This window comes from Rosa chinensis, chromosome 4 (genome assembly GCF_002994745.2).
Source record: "Rosa chinensis cultivar Old Blush chromosome 4, RchiOBHm-V2, whole genome shotgun sequence".
In the NCBI taxonomy this organism is placed as follows: domain Eukaryota; kingdom Viridiplantae; phylum Streptophyta; class Magnoliopsida; order Rosales; family Rosaceae; genus Rosa; species Rosa chinensis.
Genome location: NC_037091.1, coordinates 50,967,394 through 50,984,236, shown reverse-complemented (window position 1 = coordinate 50,984,236; position 16,843 = coordinate 50,967,394). Strand labels below are relative to the sequence as shown.

At 39.0% G+C, this 16,843-nt stretch overlaps 3 protein-coding genes and 1 long non-coding RNA gene across 11 annotated transcripts; 2 read left to right on the top strand and 2 right to left on the bottom strand.

Annotated features, from left to right (window-relative positions):
* Nucleotides 1–393: 393 nt before the first annotated feature.
* Nucleotides 394–2,376, top strand: LOC112200722 (probable pectinesterase 67). Its single transcript, XM_024341727.2, has 4 exons — nt 394–881; nt 1,296–1,502; nt 1,604–1,854; nt 1,972–2,376. Exons 1-4 carry the CDS (start codon nt 459–461, stop codon nt 2,123–2,125), a joined length of 1,035 nt encoding a protein of 344 aa, XP_024197495.1. The 5' UTR covers nt 394–458; the 3' UTR covers nt 2,126–2,376.
* A 649-nt stretch (nt 2,377–3,025) lies between these two features.
* LOC112199830 (glycine-rich cell wall structural protein) lies at nt 3,026–4,177 on the bottom strand. 3 transcript variants are annotated; one of them, XM_040518454.1, is made up of 2 exons: nt 3,574–4,177; nt 3,026–3,537 (listed from the first exon to the last, which is right to left on the bottom strand). In XM_040518454.1, exons 1-2 carry the CDS (start codon nt 4,025–4,027, stop codon nt 3,182–3,184), a joined length of 810 nt encoding a protein of 269 aa, XP_040374388.1. In that variant the 5' UTR covers nt 4,028–4,177; the 3' UTR covers nt 3,026–3,181. The 3 variants fall into 3 exon arrangements, with proteins under 3 accessions (XP_040374388.1, XP_040374389.1, XP_040374390.1); XM_040518455.1 differs by having other exon boundaries at nt 3,026–3,747; nt 3,808–4,177; XM_040518456.1 differs by having other exon boundaries at nt 3,682–4,176.
* Nucleotides 4,178–10,278: 6,101 nt separating this feature from the next.
* LOC112198334 lies at nt 10,279–12,694 on the bottom strand. Of its 6 annotated transcripts, none has more exons than XR_002935944.2 (6): nt 12,424–12,682; nt 12,221–12,336; nt 11,675–11,818; nt 11,166–11,236; nt 10,663–10,952; nt 10,279–10,425 (listed from the first exon to the last, which is right to left on the bottom strand). It is a non-coding gene; the product is annotated as an uncharacterized LOC112198334 (long non-coding RNA). The 6 variants fall into 6 exon arrangements; XR_002935945.2 differs by having other exon boundaries at nt 11,166–11,230; XR_005809181.1 differs by having other exon boundaries at nt 10,663–11,236; nt 12,424–12,685.
* Nucleotides 12,695–15,516: 2,822 nt separating this feature from the next.
* LOC112196982 (huntingtin-interacting protein K) lies at nt 15,517–16,422 on the top strand. Its single transcript, XM_024337497.2, has 2 exons — nt 15,517–15,814; nt 16,053–16,422. Exons 1-2 carry the CDS (start codon nt 15,627–15,629, stop codon nt 16,198–16,200), a joined length of 336 nt encoding a protein of 111 aa, XP_024193265.1. The 5' UTR covers nt 15,517–15,626; the 3' UTR covers nt 16,201–16,422.
* Nucleotides 16,423–16,843: the final 421 nt, after the last annotated feature.

Below are 16,843 nucleotides of genomic sequence, written 5' to 3'. Positions count from 1 at the left end.
TACGCTCTAGCAAATCTGTACCTATAATATAATTTTTTGTAGCATTAGTCTCATGTTAAGTAACAATTAGTTAAAATTGCTGTCATCGAGTAACTGAAATACAAAATAATGACTCAGTATTTAATTTGAAATGATGCAGCTTAACAATTATTCCAAAATTTCAATTCTTGTAACAAATGAGAAGCTGACATCTTGTTAATTATTACCATAAAAAGAAACAATTTAATTATAACCAAACACACAACAAATCCAATGGATGCCCTCTAAAATAGATAAAATCTTGTTATTACCTTCCAAATTAACAACCGCAACCCAAGTTTAGACACCCGTTATTTCAGTCAAAGAGAAAGCCTCATAAATTTGTAGCCTCCCAATAATTTGATATCACTTCAACTTACAACCCCCTATATATCCTCCAAACTTTCCTCTTGTTTTCCTTGGTCCTCAACTCCTCATCAATGATGTTCAAGTTACAAGGTTTAGTTGCCTTCGCAATCACATTGTTCGTCTCCGCCTCTTTCACTCATGGCGGCCACCCCAGCGGCGAAGATGAAAAGATCGGCTCTCCCCTCCTGACTCAAGAGCTACACACCAACAACACCATCCTGGTCGATATCAACGGCGGTGGCCAATTCAAGTCCATCCAGGCCGCCATCGATTCTGTTCCTGCAGGCAACAATAAGTGGGTTATCATCCATGTTAGGAGAGGGGTGTACAGAGAAAAAGTGCACGTACCCCAAGACAAACCCCATATTTTCTTGAGAGGCAATGGGAGGGGAAAGACACACATTGTTTGGTCCCAAAGCTCTCATGACAACATTGAATCTGCAACTTTCAAAGTAGAATCTCCATACTTCATTGCCTTTGGAATCAGCTTCAAGGTTCATCATTTTCCTTAACCCTTTCTCTTCACATATTATCATATACTCGACAACATAATCTGTTTGGATCTCCTTTTCTTTTATTACTTAACATCCCATTTCCGATTCAAAAGAATTATTTGGCATAAAAGAATGATGTTTCTTATACATAAGTTCACCCTCCAATTTCGATGGGGAAACTGCTGGACGCACGATACTTGTTCACCACATGATATTTCTTGTACATGCAGCATGTCGGTTAGAAATTAGAAGAGATACAGAGGGGATCCAGATTGAAGTGGCTATGAAAGTTTGTAATTAACATCAGGGTTGATGAAATGAAACAACGAAAAAGGAATGGAGCAATTACAGGATTAGGGTTAGGGTTAGGGATAGCGTTGGCCTTGGTCTAATTTTGGTATTGTGAATATGCAGAATGAGGCTCCAACTGGTGTGGCATACACGTCGCAAAATCAGTCGGTGGCAGCATTTGTGGGTGCAGACATGGTTGCATTTTACCACTGTGCTTTCTACAGTACCCATAACACCCTTTTCGATTACAAGGGCAGGCATTACTATGATAACTGCTACATCCAAGGCTCAATCGACTTCATCTTCGGACGTGCTAGGTCTACCTTCCATGTAAGTACTTGATCGATCACATTCTTAATGAATATGTCTCTACGAATGCAAATTGTTAGAACTGATTAACTTACAGGGCCATAAATAAATAATTTGTGCAGAGCTGTGAGATTTTTGTGATTTCAGACAAGAGGGTTTCCATCAAAGGGTCTGTAACAGCTAATCACCGAGAGAATGCGAACGAGTGCAGTGGGTTTGTATTTATCAAAGGCAAGGTGTATGGTGTAGGTGATCATGTCTACTTGGGTAGAGCCAAGGGTCCCTTTTCTAGAGTCGTTTTTGCAGAAACCTACCTCTCTAAGACCATTGTGCCCCAGGGCTGGACCAATTGGAGTTACGCCGGAGGAACAGAGTAAGAACTAATTGCTCCCTACCCTAAACCCTAATCACAACAATATTTGATCACATCCAAATGCATGCATATTCAAATTCATCATCATGCTTATTCATTTCTGTTTCGTCTAAACAGGAACCTGTTCCACGCGGAGTACAATTGCAAAGGGCCAGGAGCCGACTTTGCAGAGCGCGCTCCATGGGCGAAGCAACTGACGGAGAAAGAGGCCGCACCATTCCTGTCGATCGACTTCATCGACGGACGGGAATGGCTCCCGGTGTGGATATGAATTCGCTAACTAGCTAGGAGGAGCAACACATTGATGAAGATACATGGACCCCAAGTTTCCGTTTCACCAACAATTTGTTTTCGAACAAATAAACGATCAATCGCGAAAGAAAATGATGTATTTAGATATATGATTCTATGTAATCAGCGGAGCAATCTGACCATATTATAGAGTAAAAATATCACTAGCTACTCCCATGTGTTTTGTTGATTCAGATTGTTCTAAATCAAGTTTGTCTTTTATTAATTCTGACATTCTGTACATCTCCTAGCCTTTTTATATGTAAAGTAGCTTAGTGCCTTCGTGAATCAGGGTCTGATTGAACCTAGAATAAGAATGTGATCATGCATGGAAATAGTGATGAAATGTGATGCAGGAAGCGTGAACACGATAGCAAGAGGCTCCGTCAAGCGTTGAAAGCCATATGAGATGAGCTAGAATCCACTAGCAATTACGGGCACACCCCGTAAGAAACATTATATTTGGTTTTTTTATTGATAACTTGAATGAATATTACAATCTAAGAGATGTCTTTGCACATAGCATAAACCTAATACAATTAGAAAACAAAACAAAAAAATTATTGTAGACTAAAACTAGAAAACTTAATTAAACCTGATTAAATAAAAATCGAAAATAGAATCCTAGATACTAAAGAATATTACTCTTGGAATCTCAATCAAGATTTTGCTCGAGAATCCCGATATATCCAAAAGAGTAATTTATGATTAATTCCATCATTAAGAAGCCTATTTGAATACCAATTTTCAATATTCAAATTATTATTCTTAATGTGAAGAAACTTCTTTCTTTTAGAGATTTATTGTTGAAATTGACTAAAATCTCGTCTTACGGATATAAAAAACGAGGTTAAAAAAGTTTAGCAATGGTGTAAGCAAATTAAGAACAAAAGTTTCGCACGAAGCGTTAGCTATTAAAATGATAAAGCACGTTTACAGCTCTTAATTGATTTATTCTCTAGTATAGATACGTGATACAATCTCCATGCACGAGCATGCATTGTCTTGCACGACTTTGCATGCTCTACCTAGCTGACTAAATTGGTGATTTAAAACCCACCACCAATTCCCCCACCACCACCAGCTCCACCGCCTCCTCCGAATCCTCCACCAGCACCACCACCGGCTCCTCCTCCAAAACCGCCCCCAGCGCCTCCGCCAGCACCTCCACCGACACCGCCTCCACCACCGGCTCCTCCCCCAACACCGCCACCAGCTCCTCCTCCAAAACCGCCCCCAGCACCTCCACCGACACCGCCTCCACCACCCGCTCCTCCCCCAACACCACCTCCAGAGCCTCCACCAACACCTCCGCCACCACCGCTTCCTCCACCAACTCCTCCCCAGCACCACCACCTTTACCACCCCCAAAGCCTCCACCAGCACCGCTTCCTCCACCAACTCCTCCTCCAGAGCCTCCACCAACACCTCCACCTTTACCACTTCCTCCACCAACTCCTCCCCCAGCACCACCACCTTTACCACCCCCAAAGCCTCCACCAGCCCCGCTTCCTCCACCAACTCCTCCTCCGGAGCCTCCACCTTTACCACTTCCTCCACCAACTCCTCCCCCAGCACCACCACCTCTACCACCCCCAAAGCCTCCACCAGCACCGCTTCCTCCACCAACACCTCCGCCGCCACCGCTTCCTCCTCCAACACCACCACCTGCACCACCACCAACTCCACCTCCAGAACCACCTCCTACTCCAACGCCGCCACCTTTACCACCGCCAAAGCCTCCACCTGCACCACCTCCAGCGCCACCTCCAACACCACCTTCCGAAAACGTTTCTTTCTCAAGCTTCCTACACTCGGCTATGGCTACCACCACTACAAGCATCACAGCAAAAACTCCAACAAACTTAGAAAACTTCCCCATCTTTCCTCAATTTGAAAGTGCAAAAGAGAAGAGCCTGTATCGCACAGTGTCTGTTTTGCTAGCTCTGGATGATCTGAAAGTTAGAACGAGTCTCGAATATTTATAGTACTATGCTAGCTCCATGCTGGCTAGTCCGCTAGTGCACTACTGTATACATGACAGAGCTAGTGAAGACCAATACTACTTCCTCAAGTAACATAAATGCAGGCAGTTGAGAGATACAAGAATGGGGGCATCTGTGACACTTCTATTAATGAAATGCTGAGAATTTCAAACTTATATCTCATTTTGAAAAAGAAAGATCATAATTAGCCGGTGCGTTTAATTATAATTTTGTACTCCCTGAACTATGACAGTGTAGACCCAGTTCTACTGCTCAACCACTAAGCAATAAACACGATCCTTTTTCATTTGGAAAACCTGAAAGAACGTACTGTATAAAATCAGAGCAAATGTACAGGCAGAGCCGTCCCTTGACCAAGGCAACCAAGGCAGTGGCCTTGGCAGTAGAGGGCTCGATCAATTCAGCTGTACTATTAAAGTCTCTACCCACTTAACGCCTTGAAGTTAGTCCATGTGATTTTGTTAGCAAATAGAAAAGAAATCCATGTCATTGGCTAAATCAAATCAGATTACCAGCTGAACCACCGACAAAGACTTTGTTATGGGACAAAACTTTTTCGTGTATAACATCCTCTAATGTCTAACAAGATGATTTTTCAGAGGATAGATTATATGTAGTGTAGTTCAGGTATTAACTTGAATATTTGGATTAAATGTTAGAAGAAATTTAAGCTTAGTGTGTTCAAGAGTCCGCTTATGCATGAGGTAACATATACAATTTATGGGAGGTTTTTGAAGACGCACTAGGTGCATCCTTTTTTAATTATGATGTATTTATAGGAGGCTTTTGTTAAAATATGGGACGTTTTGTTGACATATATTTCAGAGGCAGAAGTGTGCACAATTTTTGTTTTTTTCATGGGCAGCTTTTGCCGACACAAATTTGTCAATGAAAATGTGTTTGTGTGTGTGTGTATATTTTAATTTATGTGAGGATTTTGCCAATGAAATTTGGTCTGTGGCTCTTTTTATTTTTATTTTCATACGAGGCTTTCAATGAATTAGTCAGCAAAAGGTGTTGTCCCTTCTAAATTTATTTTTTTAAGAGAGACAATTTTATGTCTTTTTTGTTAACATCTGACATATATACAATTAGTAATAAAAAAATTATATAAAAAAAGACGACAAACACAACAACTTTGCCGACAAAAATTATTGTTGTAGTAAAGTAGGTACATAGAAAAAAGTCTTCAATAAGGTAAATAAGGTCCTTGTTAGAGTAAAATAAGTTCTCATTTGAGTAATTAAGTCCTAAAAGTTGTAATTGTGGTAGGTTCTCATTTGAGTAATTAAGTCCTAAAAGTTGTAATTGTGATAGATTCTCATTTGAGTAAAGTGGTAATTATATGTATTACATATTGTAAAATTTTCCTTATGTTCATCAGTAGATTGATTTTAATTTTTTTTTATTTTATTGGAGATTTCTACCGACGAAATAATCATAGGCAAAAGTGTGTCCCTTTTTGGTACTTAAATTGACCATGCATATATTGCCGCCCTGTTCTTAATTTTAGAAACTAAAAAATTGAGGGGAGTGAAATTCACATTTCTCATTTTACAATCCACACTGCATGTTTTCTTTTTTGGTGACTGAAATTTTGTCTTTTAAATAACTTTCTACCAAAAAAATGAAAGGAGAAGTGTGGATTGTAAAAATTGTAAAATAGGGAGTGTGAATTTCACTCTCTAAAATTGATGAGGACTTACAATCCTATGTAACAAGTGTTGAAAGACGTTTGGAAATTGATCTTCATACCAATAAAAAAAAAAAGGCAACGTACAACAACAACTTCTTATGATGTTTTCCTATACTAATTTTCAAATAGTAATAGTAATCTTCACAAAACAGGGTGTTTTAATCAGCTTTTAGCATATCTTTGTCCTATATATTGATAGACATTTTTCATTATTATAAGGAAGCCCGAAAATAGAGAAAAAGAGACCTAAATTACAATTAATCTTGACTTAAATAAGCATATAAATCAACTTCCAGCAGAGAAACAACATAAGGGGGAGAGCTAAAGAATCTGCAACCATGCTCTATGACCATGGTCAATGCTTGCAAACAAATTAGCAACAAAATTACATTCACTGTACACATGGTTAAAAGAACTTTTTTTTTTTTTTTGGCAGATTTAAAGGATATATTGTTAAGCATTTCTACACAAGTATAAATTAAAATCTCCAAATTTACCCCATTTTGACATATAAGATACAATTTCATAGATTTCAGTGCACTGAAAAACCTATTGCGTTATGAACAATTAATGTTCCTGTTCTCTCTCTCTCTCTCTCTCTCTCTCTCTCTCTCTCTCTCTCTCTCTCTCTCTCTCTCTCTCTCTCTCTCTCTCTCTCTCTCTCTCTCTCTCTCTCTCTCTCTCTCAAGGAGAGGGCGGCTAGGTTTCCTTAGGTACACTTGGAGGCTCTCGTCCGGCGGCTCCCGTGCCGCGCTAGGCTATGGCCTTGTCAGTGAAAGGTGAGTGCGGCCGGGCGAGGACGTTTTGATGGCCATTTCTCAGCCTGTGCTGCGACGGCGCGGTTTGGACCTTGACAAGCTTGTAAGCCTGTGGTGAGCCTGCATCTTCTAATCGTTTGGAGGCTCTATCGGCGTTCTGTTCCCTTGATCGATGGCAGCGGCTAGCAGGACAACATGAGGTGGGGCTGCGACTGGCGCGTTTTGGATCGGAGTTTTTCGATCTGGTATGGGTGCTTCAGATCCATGCGGGGAGGAGGTGTTTTGGGGGAGGTGGTGCTTCTTGTCGGCGTGCTGGCGACGATGGCGAGGTGGATGGTCGTCCGACGTCTACTCGTGGCGGTGGCTAGGGTCTCTTAAACGTGGTGGAGGCATGGTGGCTGCAACATCTTGGAGTTTGGTTAGGGTTTGAGTGCTCTTGGGTCTAGGCTTTGCTTTGGGCCCAATTTTATTATTTGTTTTTTTTTTTTTTGTGTAAAAATGCGCCATCTTTTACTGGTGGGTGCAGTGGGCCTTAGCCCTGTATACCTTGATTCTTTGGGTTGTTACAATGTGTCCAAGGATCAGTACTGATGTACACCAAGAAGGTCTTAGGCGGATGTACTGGTTTTTTTGGTGTTGTAGCCTCTCATTGATCAAGGCGGAGTAGTCTAAGCTAGTAGTCATTTTTTAATGTGCAGTCAGTGCACTACTTGAGCAACGATTGTAATGGGTGATCTTCGGATCTCCTAGCTTGACTTTGTACAGTCATATGATCTTTTCGATCACATGAATATATCTTCCTTTCCCCTAAAAAAAAAAAAAAAAAAAAACTATTGCGTTATGTGATTGCCATTACATTTTAGAAAAAAATTGAAGATCAATTGAAGCAACAATGGAATGGAATTGAAAGATGAGTTGTTACACTTTCACCGATCTTCAAGATTCGTAGACATTGGTGGCAAAAGAGGTAGTGTGATGGTTTTGTCCATCTCATCTCAATTGTTGAAACATTTTATTATAGGCCGAACAAGGACGCCCATGCAAATATCAAGACTCAAGTATATATGTTCTTTCCTCTTCTCCTCCATGCCTATAAATTTGGCAAGAATTCCTCTTCTCCTCCATGCCTATAAATTTGGCAAGAATTTCGAATGTCAGTAGACTTCAGCTATAATATCTTTTCAGACATGTAATATACCATTCAAAAGTTTATGAAGGGATGAAACATTCTAAGGCGAGCTTCTTTTTTTTTCTTTTTTCTTTTTTTTCTTTTTTTTTTTGAGAAGGAAAGTTTATGAAAAAGTTGATCTTCAAGACATGAATCCCTAAATTTTGGCCTTCTAGTGCCTATCTATATATGTTAAGAAGTTCCATTGTGCATAATTTCTGTTGGTGTCATTTTTGACCATGTAATATATACTATAGCGTGAAGAAGAATCCTAACACGAGCCATTATTCTTGGGGGGTGAAATTTGCACACCCCCTTTTACATTCCACACACCCTTTACTTTTTTTTAATATTTCTTATCATTTCACTCCAAAACTACCCCTCTCTCTCTCTCTCTCTCTCTCTCTTCTCTCTCTCCATCCACAGAACCCATTTTTTTTCCGATGACACCACAAAACCCCATTTGTGCACGAGAAGAGCGCAATCTATAGCCTGGATAGTCTGCTCCTCGGCGCTCTCCCTCTCCTCCTTCAATCCACTCAAGTCCGCCGATGTTCTTCAACACATCTGTTGGAATACGCCTGGTGAAACCCGCGGGGCATGAAACTGGGGCCGTGGCGGGCGCCCTCGTCGCCGTCGGAGACTCCCATGCCGAGTTAGAGGAGGCCCTTGGCGGAGGCCTCATGGATGCGGCGCTCGGTGCTCTCGTACCACTCATTGCCATCGATGATGGCGTCGCCGGGCTCCATGTAGGCCGAAAGGGCGGTGATGGTTCCGCCAGTTTCACCATGGTTCCATCTCTAATTGAGTTCACGACTTCCTCAAATTCACCAAACTCTGAACCCCAAATTAAGCTAACCCATCAATTCAGACCGTCGTAGATGAAATCCACAACGAAAACCCCAAATTCTCTCCCTTGATTCAACAATTCTACCAACCAATGCAAGCTCGGGTCGACCGGCCTCTCGAATCCATCTGGGTCTACACTGCATTGACATTTCGGAGCCGGAACCACCCGAAAGGCGACATCTTGGACCGAATCGCCGCTGCAAAGGACTTGTTTCAGCTACTATCCTCTTGCTCAGCTCCCTGCTGTTGCTCAAAAAGATTCGCGCTGCTCGTTCAGGTGGTGCGGTTGGCACACGACGTTGTTTTGGATTTGTTTAAGAGGGAATTGGGGTTTAAGAAAGAGAAGAAAGTGACGAAGGAGGTGAAGAATTTGGTGGGAGTGATTATGGGGTTTATAAGTGTGTGCTGTTCTAGCAGGGATTTGGGTCAGGAGGATCCTTTGATTGATTCGAGTTCGGGTTGGTCTTTTTCGAGTTTAAGTTTTGTTTGGTTGAACAGAGATGAGAATGTTAGGAATTTGTTACCATTAGTGAGTGAGGAGGTGATTGATGGGCTCAGTGAGAGAGATGGGGATGAGTTACTTGGCTGGAGTTGTTATTGCAGAGGTTTTTTTGTTGAGACTCTGCTTGAATTGCAAAGCTGGGACTTCAGGGGAGGTGTTGAAGACAGAGTTGAGGACTTGGGCTGTCAACAGGGGCGCCTGCCTTGACGAGAATCGTCATCTGGGGCGTTGGAGGGAGATGACGAAGTCTTTGGGGTTGTACTGACCGGAGAGAGGGAGGTTGCCTTTGGGGTTCTGTGGATGGAGAGAGAGAGAGAGTCTTTGGGGTTCTGTGGATGGAGAGAGAGGAGAGAGAAAGAAGGGTAGTTTTGGAAGAGAAATATTGTGAAATGCTAAGAAATAATAAAAAAAAGTAAAGGGTGTGTAGAATGTAAAAGGGGGTGTGCAAATTTCACCCCCCTTATTCTTACTCCTTTTTTTCTTCTTCTATTTTTTAAGCTATGCTCAGTTTAGAGAAACTAAAAGACCAATTTAAGATTCTTGAAGGCATCAAGGGCATTAATTCATGCTTGGTGGCAACGAACTTGTTCTTTCGTGACAAGGTTTATTATCACTACTAGCAAAACAACAATTACCCACAGATTTTAATCTGTGGGTAATAAGACTTTTACACACGGATATCAGTGTGTGATAGCCTTTACACACAGTACACGCACAGATTGGTGTTACCGTGCTGTTTGGAGGGGGGGTAATGCTCATCTCACACGGATTATGTTGTCCGTGTGAAAAGGTTACGTGGGCCCCACCATAATTCCATAAATATAAATTACCGGAATGGAAAGCAATCCGTGTGAACAACTCTATTTCACACGGATTTCTGTAGCAAATGTATAAACTCTATTTCACACGGATTTCTGTTACCAACTCTATTTTACACGGATTTCTGTGCCAAATATATACTCTATTTCACACTGATATCTGTGTCAAAACCTATAACATTATAAAATCTATATAATCTAACTTGCACTGATTTCAGTGTGTAAAAGTGACGGCATTTTAAAAAAAAAAATTTACTAATTAATCTGCAACCTGAACCTATTTTTCTATAATAAATATACTTCAAATATTGCTTATAAAATGAACAAATCCACAACTGAATCGAAAATATTAAAACTTTACATTCATAGCAAGATGTTCTTTACATTTATAGCAAAATCTTGGATTACAAAAAACAAATTTGACGCTGTCATGCATCGATGGTAGGGCATCATCATCCAACTGGAAATCCATGTCGGACATATCTGCAATTATTGAGCACGCATCTCAGATAACATTAACATATTAATATCAGCAATATGAACCATAAGTACTATAATCACACTTAAAACTTTTCTCTAGTTAAGTTTACTTATGATGTTTCCGGCCATCACCACTGTAATTAGGCTCAGCACTAGTAAGGATATGAGGCAGGACTAGGACTAGGACCACGATAGTAGGGTAGTAATTAATTGTCAGTACTTAGAGGAATGAATGGGAACCTGTGATACATCATTTGTGGTTGTTGGTGCTGCATTGCTTCATTTACTTGCCTTGACTGCTTCATTATTGATGGTCTTTTGCTCCTGGTTTTGGATCGCAGAATGTGTCCCAGCTCATAGCAGTTTCTTGATCAAAGTGGCAGAGTCTATGACTCCTGAAACTGTGACTCTGCTGTTCAGCATCAATATTGACTTGGTAAACACCTTCAATTCTCTGAAGGAATTTCTTTCCCATCACAGTTTATGTTCACTTTGATTGCTCAAGTGTTGATCTTGAGGAGCTTAAAGATCTTCATCAAACAAAGAAAACAGTCATACAGGGTTACAAGAATGATCATGATCAGAAGATAGAAACTTAACTTTGGGATCATTTGGTATCTTATTTGAAACTAAATTTTACTTTTTGTAAACATGAACATATCTGAATTGCTTGGGGCCAACAAGCTAGCTCTTTTGTATCAAATAAGAAAAACAAAAATAGGTGTTAACACCTAATTAATAACCTTGTGTAGAACCATAAAAAGATCCAAGATGGGCAGAATGTCATCAGTCAGCAAATCCCCTTTCTCTGCAACTAACAAAAAATTATATATTAATGATTCCAGTACAATTAATCAAAAGTCTCTATAGTTTAGCCATTGAACCATCATGAGATATATAACAGACATGCACATAAAGTCTCTATATTATTTTTGTTAGTTTTTAATTTTATTTTTATAACATATAATCAACTAATCAAGTCCCATGACTCCCATCTAAAACGGCCAAATATACAAGTATACAACCTGTCAAGTGTCAATTGATTATATTCTGATTCACTGAGGCCAAATTCAATTAATCAAGTCCCATGACTCCCATCCAAAATGGACAAATATTCAATTAAGCAAAAGCTGCAAAACAGAACAGTCCATACAATACCCATCAACATTCAAAGTTTCAAACACTGATTACATTCTAACATTCACAGTTTCATACAATACCCAGCAACTTAACAAGAGATTAAAAGAATCACCGAGCTTGAAGAACCCAGCAATCAAACCAAGTCTTCTGCTTTGCTGCTTGATCGGCCTCACTGGCCAGACCGCCCCTGCGCCTGCATCACCGACCGCAGCTGTCCTCGCTGCGCCCCAGTAAGAGCTGCAGAGTTGAGCAACAACTAAAACAAGAAATAAAACTCTCACTCCAAATCTCCAATTAAATCATCTGGGACATGAATCAAACAGCTTATGTTCCAACTAAAAATTTCAAATTCGTTTATAAATCAATCTCCAAGCCAATTAGGCAATTACAAATTTCACAAATTCTCAAAAATCCATACTTTCTGTATGTAACGCTTGAAAATGTAACATTCCCAAAGATATCTAATTTCCAGAACCCATCAATTTCTTTGCTCAAAGTTCAAAACTTGTTGCAGACAATATGAAAAACAGTCCAATTTGATCATCAATAACACTGACACACAAGAAAATTCCAACTAAAACCCATCAAAAATCCCTGATACATATGCATAATATACGAGAATTAACAAAAAAGTAGAAACTTTAGTGAGGAAGAGTACCATTTGCTGCCTCCAGGAAGCAAAGTCAACCCACAACACAGCTCCTCTAAACAACACCAACCTTTTCATTCTCCTTCTTCAGCTTCTGGGTACTTTCTCTCACTGTTTCACTCGATCTAATCAGCCACCCATCAGAGAACCAGAAGGAAGAACTGAGAAGACGTGAAGGAGAAAAAAAAAAAGGAGGAGTCGAAGAAGCAAACCAAGACTCCAGGCGTCACCGGCGACTTAGACAGTCGGAGAGAGGTTGAGCCGCTGAGAATAGTGCGGCCGGACCGCAGAGAGAGGCAGAGAAACTGAGAGAAAGAGACGGGAGCAAGGAGCCTCCAGTTTTGGTTCAAAACGACAGAGAGGCAGAGAGAGACTGAGAATTGAGAAAGAAATCGAACCCTATCTTCGATTTGGGGGCTTTAAGTCAAGAAAAAAAAAAAGGCTGAAACATGGATCGATTTGCTTCAGATTTGGATCAATTTGCTGGTTATAAGCGGAATTTCCACAGAAATCCGTGTGAAATATATCCTTTGCTACTGATATCCATGTCTATGTAGCTCAGTAATCCACGGAAATTCGTGTGTAATACTACTAGGGGAGGGAAATTGAATTTGTTCCAAAATAGTGAGCGGGAAAAAATTTACCACAAAAATCCGTGTGAGATACATATATATTTACCACTGATATTCGTGTGTATTTATCTCGGTAATATATAACTGTCATGTTAATTATTGTTTACACGGAATTCTGTCTCTATTCTATTTTTTCACACATAATTTAGTAGCTAATTTTTCTATTCACACAGATATCCGTGTCTATATTTCACACAGATATTCGTGTGTCGCTCATTTCATAGAGAATTCTGTATTAAAAACTTATTGTAACGGAATTCTGTAGCTAATAGAGTTTTTCACACGGAATTCTGTAGCTAATGGTTCTTTTCACACGGATTTCCATGTTAACATTTCACACAAATATCCGTGTGTATTACTCATTTCACACAGATGTCTATACCAAAAATCGGTCAACCCTTTAAACACTTCTACTCCCCTAAGGGGAGCCGACCTTTGAGGAGATAAAATTTCAGAAATTTTTATATTAGTTGACATAGCTTCGACACATGAGAGCATGAGAGTTTACAGATCAAAAAAATAATTTATGAGTGAGCGGTTATGAGCATATTAGTTTTATGTACTATTTAAGATTTATGATTGACCTACTAGATCGAAACCCAAACGACGACGAAAATAGCTGAAATTTTGAACACAATCATTTATTCTTATCATGATAACATCCTACGGTCGATTTTGATAAAGTCTATTTCCTACGCATTGTTGCTTATGGAATGTATACTTTTCATTATAACTAATAAACCAGTTAAACATTGGTAGGCACATAAGGATTTCGTTCGATCTATACACTCGAAACTGGAAATCAATAAATTTGGCATTACCTGTCTATTTATAGCGTATTAATAGGTATTGTGTGAAAAAATTAACCCGATCCGCCGTTATTTTGACATGAAATAAACCGGTCAACCCTTTAAATGCTTCTACTTTCCTAAGGGGAGCCGACCCTTGAGGAGATATAATTTCAGAAATTTTTACATTAGTTAATATAACTTCTACCCATGAGAGCATGAGAGTTTACAGATCAAAAAAATACGTTACGAGTGAGCGGTTATGAGCATATTAGTTTTATGTAGTATTTAAGGTTTAAGGTTGACCTACTAGATCGAAACCCAAACGACGATGAAAATAGCTGAAATTTTGAAAATAACCATTTATTCTTATCATGATAACATCCAACGGTCGATTTTGATAAAATCTATTTCCTACACATTGTTGCTTATGGAAGGTATACTTTTCATTATAACTAATAAACTAGTTATACCACATTAGTAGACATATAAGAATTTTGTGCAATCCAAAAAATAAAAATTGAAAATTAATAAATTTGACATTAGCCATCTATTTATAGAGTATTAATAGGTATGGTGTAAAAAAATTAACTCAAATTAAAGCCATTATTTCAATATCAAATAAAGTGGTTAACCTTATATACACCGATACTTCCCTAAGGGGAGTTAAACCACGAGGAGATAAATTTTACAAAATTTTTACATTATTTGGTATACCTCATATTCATGAGAGTATGAGAGCTGACAGATCGAAAAAATAAGTTGCGAATGAGCGGTTATGAGCATATTAGTTTTATGTGGTATTTAGGGTTAAGGGTTGATATAGTAGATCGAGACCTAAACGATAACAAAAATAGCTGAAATTTTGACCATAACTATTTATTCTAATCATGACAACATCCAACGGTCGATTTTGATAAAATCTATTTGCTCCACATTGTTGCTCATGAAATGTATACTTTTCTTGACAACTAATAAACTAGTTATACCACATTAGTAGACATATAAGAATTTGGTGCGAACCAATAAATCAAAATTGAAAATCAATAAATTTGACATTACCCATCTATTTATAGTGTATTAATAGATATTGTGTAAAAAAAATTAACTCAATCCGTCGTTATTTCGATATCAAATAAATGGTCAACCTTATATACACCTATATTTTTTCACACGGAATTTTGTAGCTAATTGTTATTTTCACACAGATATCCGTGTGAAAATGTTTTAATTTTTACACAGACATCAGTTACTATTGTTTATGCACACGGATTTCTGTGTGTAGTCTCATTTTTGGCTTTTTCACACGGATTACTGTGTCAACATTTTCACACGGAAATCCGTGTGTATTACTCATTTCACACAGAAATCTGTATCAAATACTTATTGTAACGGAAATCCGTCCCTCCATAATTCACATAACATAAAAAATTAATGATTTCGAAATAAACTAATTTATAATACATATAGACATCCGTGTGAATTGTTTTTCACACAAATATCCGTGTGAAAATGTTTTAGTTTTTACACAGATATCTGTGACTGTTGTTTATTCACACGGATATTCGTTGAAATTGTTATTGTATAAATTATTGTGGGCCCCATTATACTCATTTCACACGGATTTCTGTCAGTATTTCTATTTCACACGGATATCTGTGGCTTTTAACTACAGTAAATCCGTGTGTGTTGTTATTTTGCTAGTAGTGTATGTTATATATCCTAGGCTTGAACTAAACGCCTAAACAAAGAGTTATGAATGATTCTCATACCAAGCCCACGAATGTCATATAAAAAGAACCATTGAGAACTGGGCTTTTGTCTTGTAACAAAACCAGATTGTTGGGCCTTCGAACGTTTTAGTTTATATAGCCCACTGTGAACGTCTCTCCTGAAAGGGGGCAAATTCTAGGGTTCTATCAATTTCACAGAAAAAAAAGGGGGTTGGTTTTCTGTGGCCAGAAGCAGAAGCAGAAGCAGAATCAAAATCTGAAAATGGAGGGCGCAGGAGAAGAAGGAATTGATAGGATCGAGGACTCGAAGGACTTGCAGCAACAGAGCAAAGCCTTCGATAAGCTCACTGACCGCGTCGAAGATCGCCAGCTCGACTCCACCCGAGTCCAGGAGGCCATGGCTTCCATCGCTGCCACCTCAGAAGCCGATTTGGAAGCCATGAGAAAGAGGTCACAATTTCAATTCACTATTTTCTTTTCTTTTCTTTTTTGATGAATTTCATTCTTATGCTGGTCATATGTGCGTAATTGTAATTTTACTGAGTAGTAGTATGATCGAAGACGATAAATATTAGGTATCATAATCTTGTTAATATGATCGAAGTTGTATAAAGATGTTAAATTGCTAGATGATGAGCACTAGTTGGGTTGTGCATGATATAGGGCTATGCTTGGTTACAAATTTCAGGGAGAAAGAATTGGCTACTGTGAAGATCAATCCACGCGACGTTGAGATAATTGCAAATGAACTAGAGCTGGACAAGTTGGTTGCTGAGAGGACATTGAGGGAGCACAAAGGTGATGCTGTTGCTGCCATTAGGCACTTGCTTCACTAGAAATACTGCCTATTGGCGGCTTTAGGGAAATATAAATGTGTGTTGCAAGGATAATTTGAGTTTTTTTCAAGTTTTGATTGCTAATGTCATCGGATATTCAGAGGTGGTCAGTCGCAAAATATGTTGTTGTACTCATGATATATGCAATTCTTGGTCTTGGCATGTTTGGCTTCAAGGTACACTGTTTTGTGTGAATTGAGCTTTTCAAGTTTGATTGCTGAATGCTGTTTGGATATCGAACGTTGCTGCACTGATGATATATGCAATGCTTGGTCTTCACGGCTTCGAGTATTCTTTTGGATCTGTCAATTTAACAGATTCATTTCAGCTTTTTAATAGCCAATGATGATCTTTGATTTCAATTTAACAGATTCCTAACAGCTCCCTTTAGCCACAAGATTTCTGCACGGAAAGTTTGTTCCTGCCCTATCTTATTGCCTGTTATCATTGCCTTCTTAGCTCGGCCAAACCCGATGTTAGGTTTGAGTCTGGATCTTTGGTTAAGACGGTGTACTCATAAGCATGTCACTTCAAACAACACACTGGCTATCAAATGATGAGCATATTTATTGAATTCTAAATCCCTGTTTTAGACATAAGCATAGCAGTAGCATTAAGAAGGAAAATCCAAGAGTTCCATTCA

What these genes read in the sequence shown, in the direction of transcription:
- LOC112200722 (XM_024341727.2), top strand. Translation starts at nt 459, where the DNA reads ATGATGTTCAAGTTACAAGGTTTAGTTGCCTTCGCAATCACATTGTTC. An exon ending in GTGCTAGGTCTACCTTCCAT is followed by an intron (nt 1,503 to 1,603) that starts GTAAGTACTTGA and finishes TAATTTGTGCAG; the next exon opens with AGCTGTGAGATTTTTGTGAT. An exon ending in AGTTACGCCGGAGGAACAGA is followed by an intron (nt 1,855 to 1,971) that starts GTAAGAACTAAT and finishes TCGTCTAAACAG; the next exon opens with GAACCTGTTCCACGCGGAGT.
- LOC112199830 (XM_040518454.1), bottom strand. Translation starts at nt 4,027, where the DNA reads ATGGGGAAGTTTTCTAAGTTTGTTGGAGTTTTTGCTGTGATGCTTGTA. An exon ending in AGGAAGTGGTAAAGGTGGAG is followed by an intron (nt 3,538 to 3,573) that starts GTGTTGGTGGAG and finishes GAGTTGGTGGAG; the next exon opens with GAAGCGGTGCTGGTGGAGGC.
- LOC112196982 (XM_024337497.2), top strand. Translation starts at nt 15,627, where the DNA reads ATGGAGGGCGCAGGAGAAGAAGGAATTGATAGGATCGAGGACTCGAAG. An exon ending in TTGGAAGCCATGAGAAAGAG is followed by an intron (nt 15,815 to 16,052) that starts GTCACAATTTCA and finishes TACAAATTTCAG; the next exon opens with GGAGAAAGAATTGGCTACTG.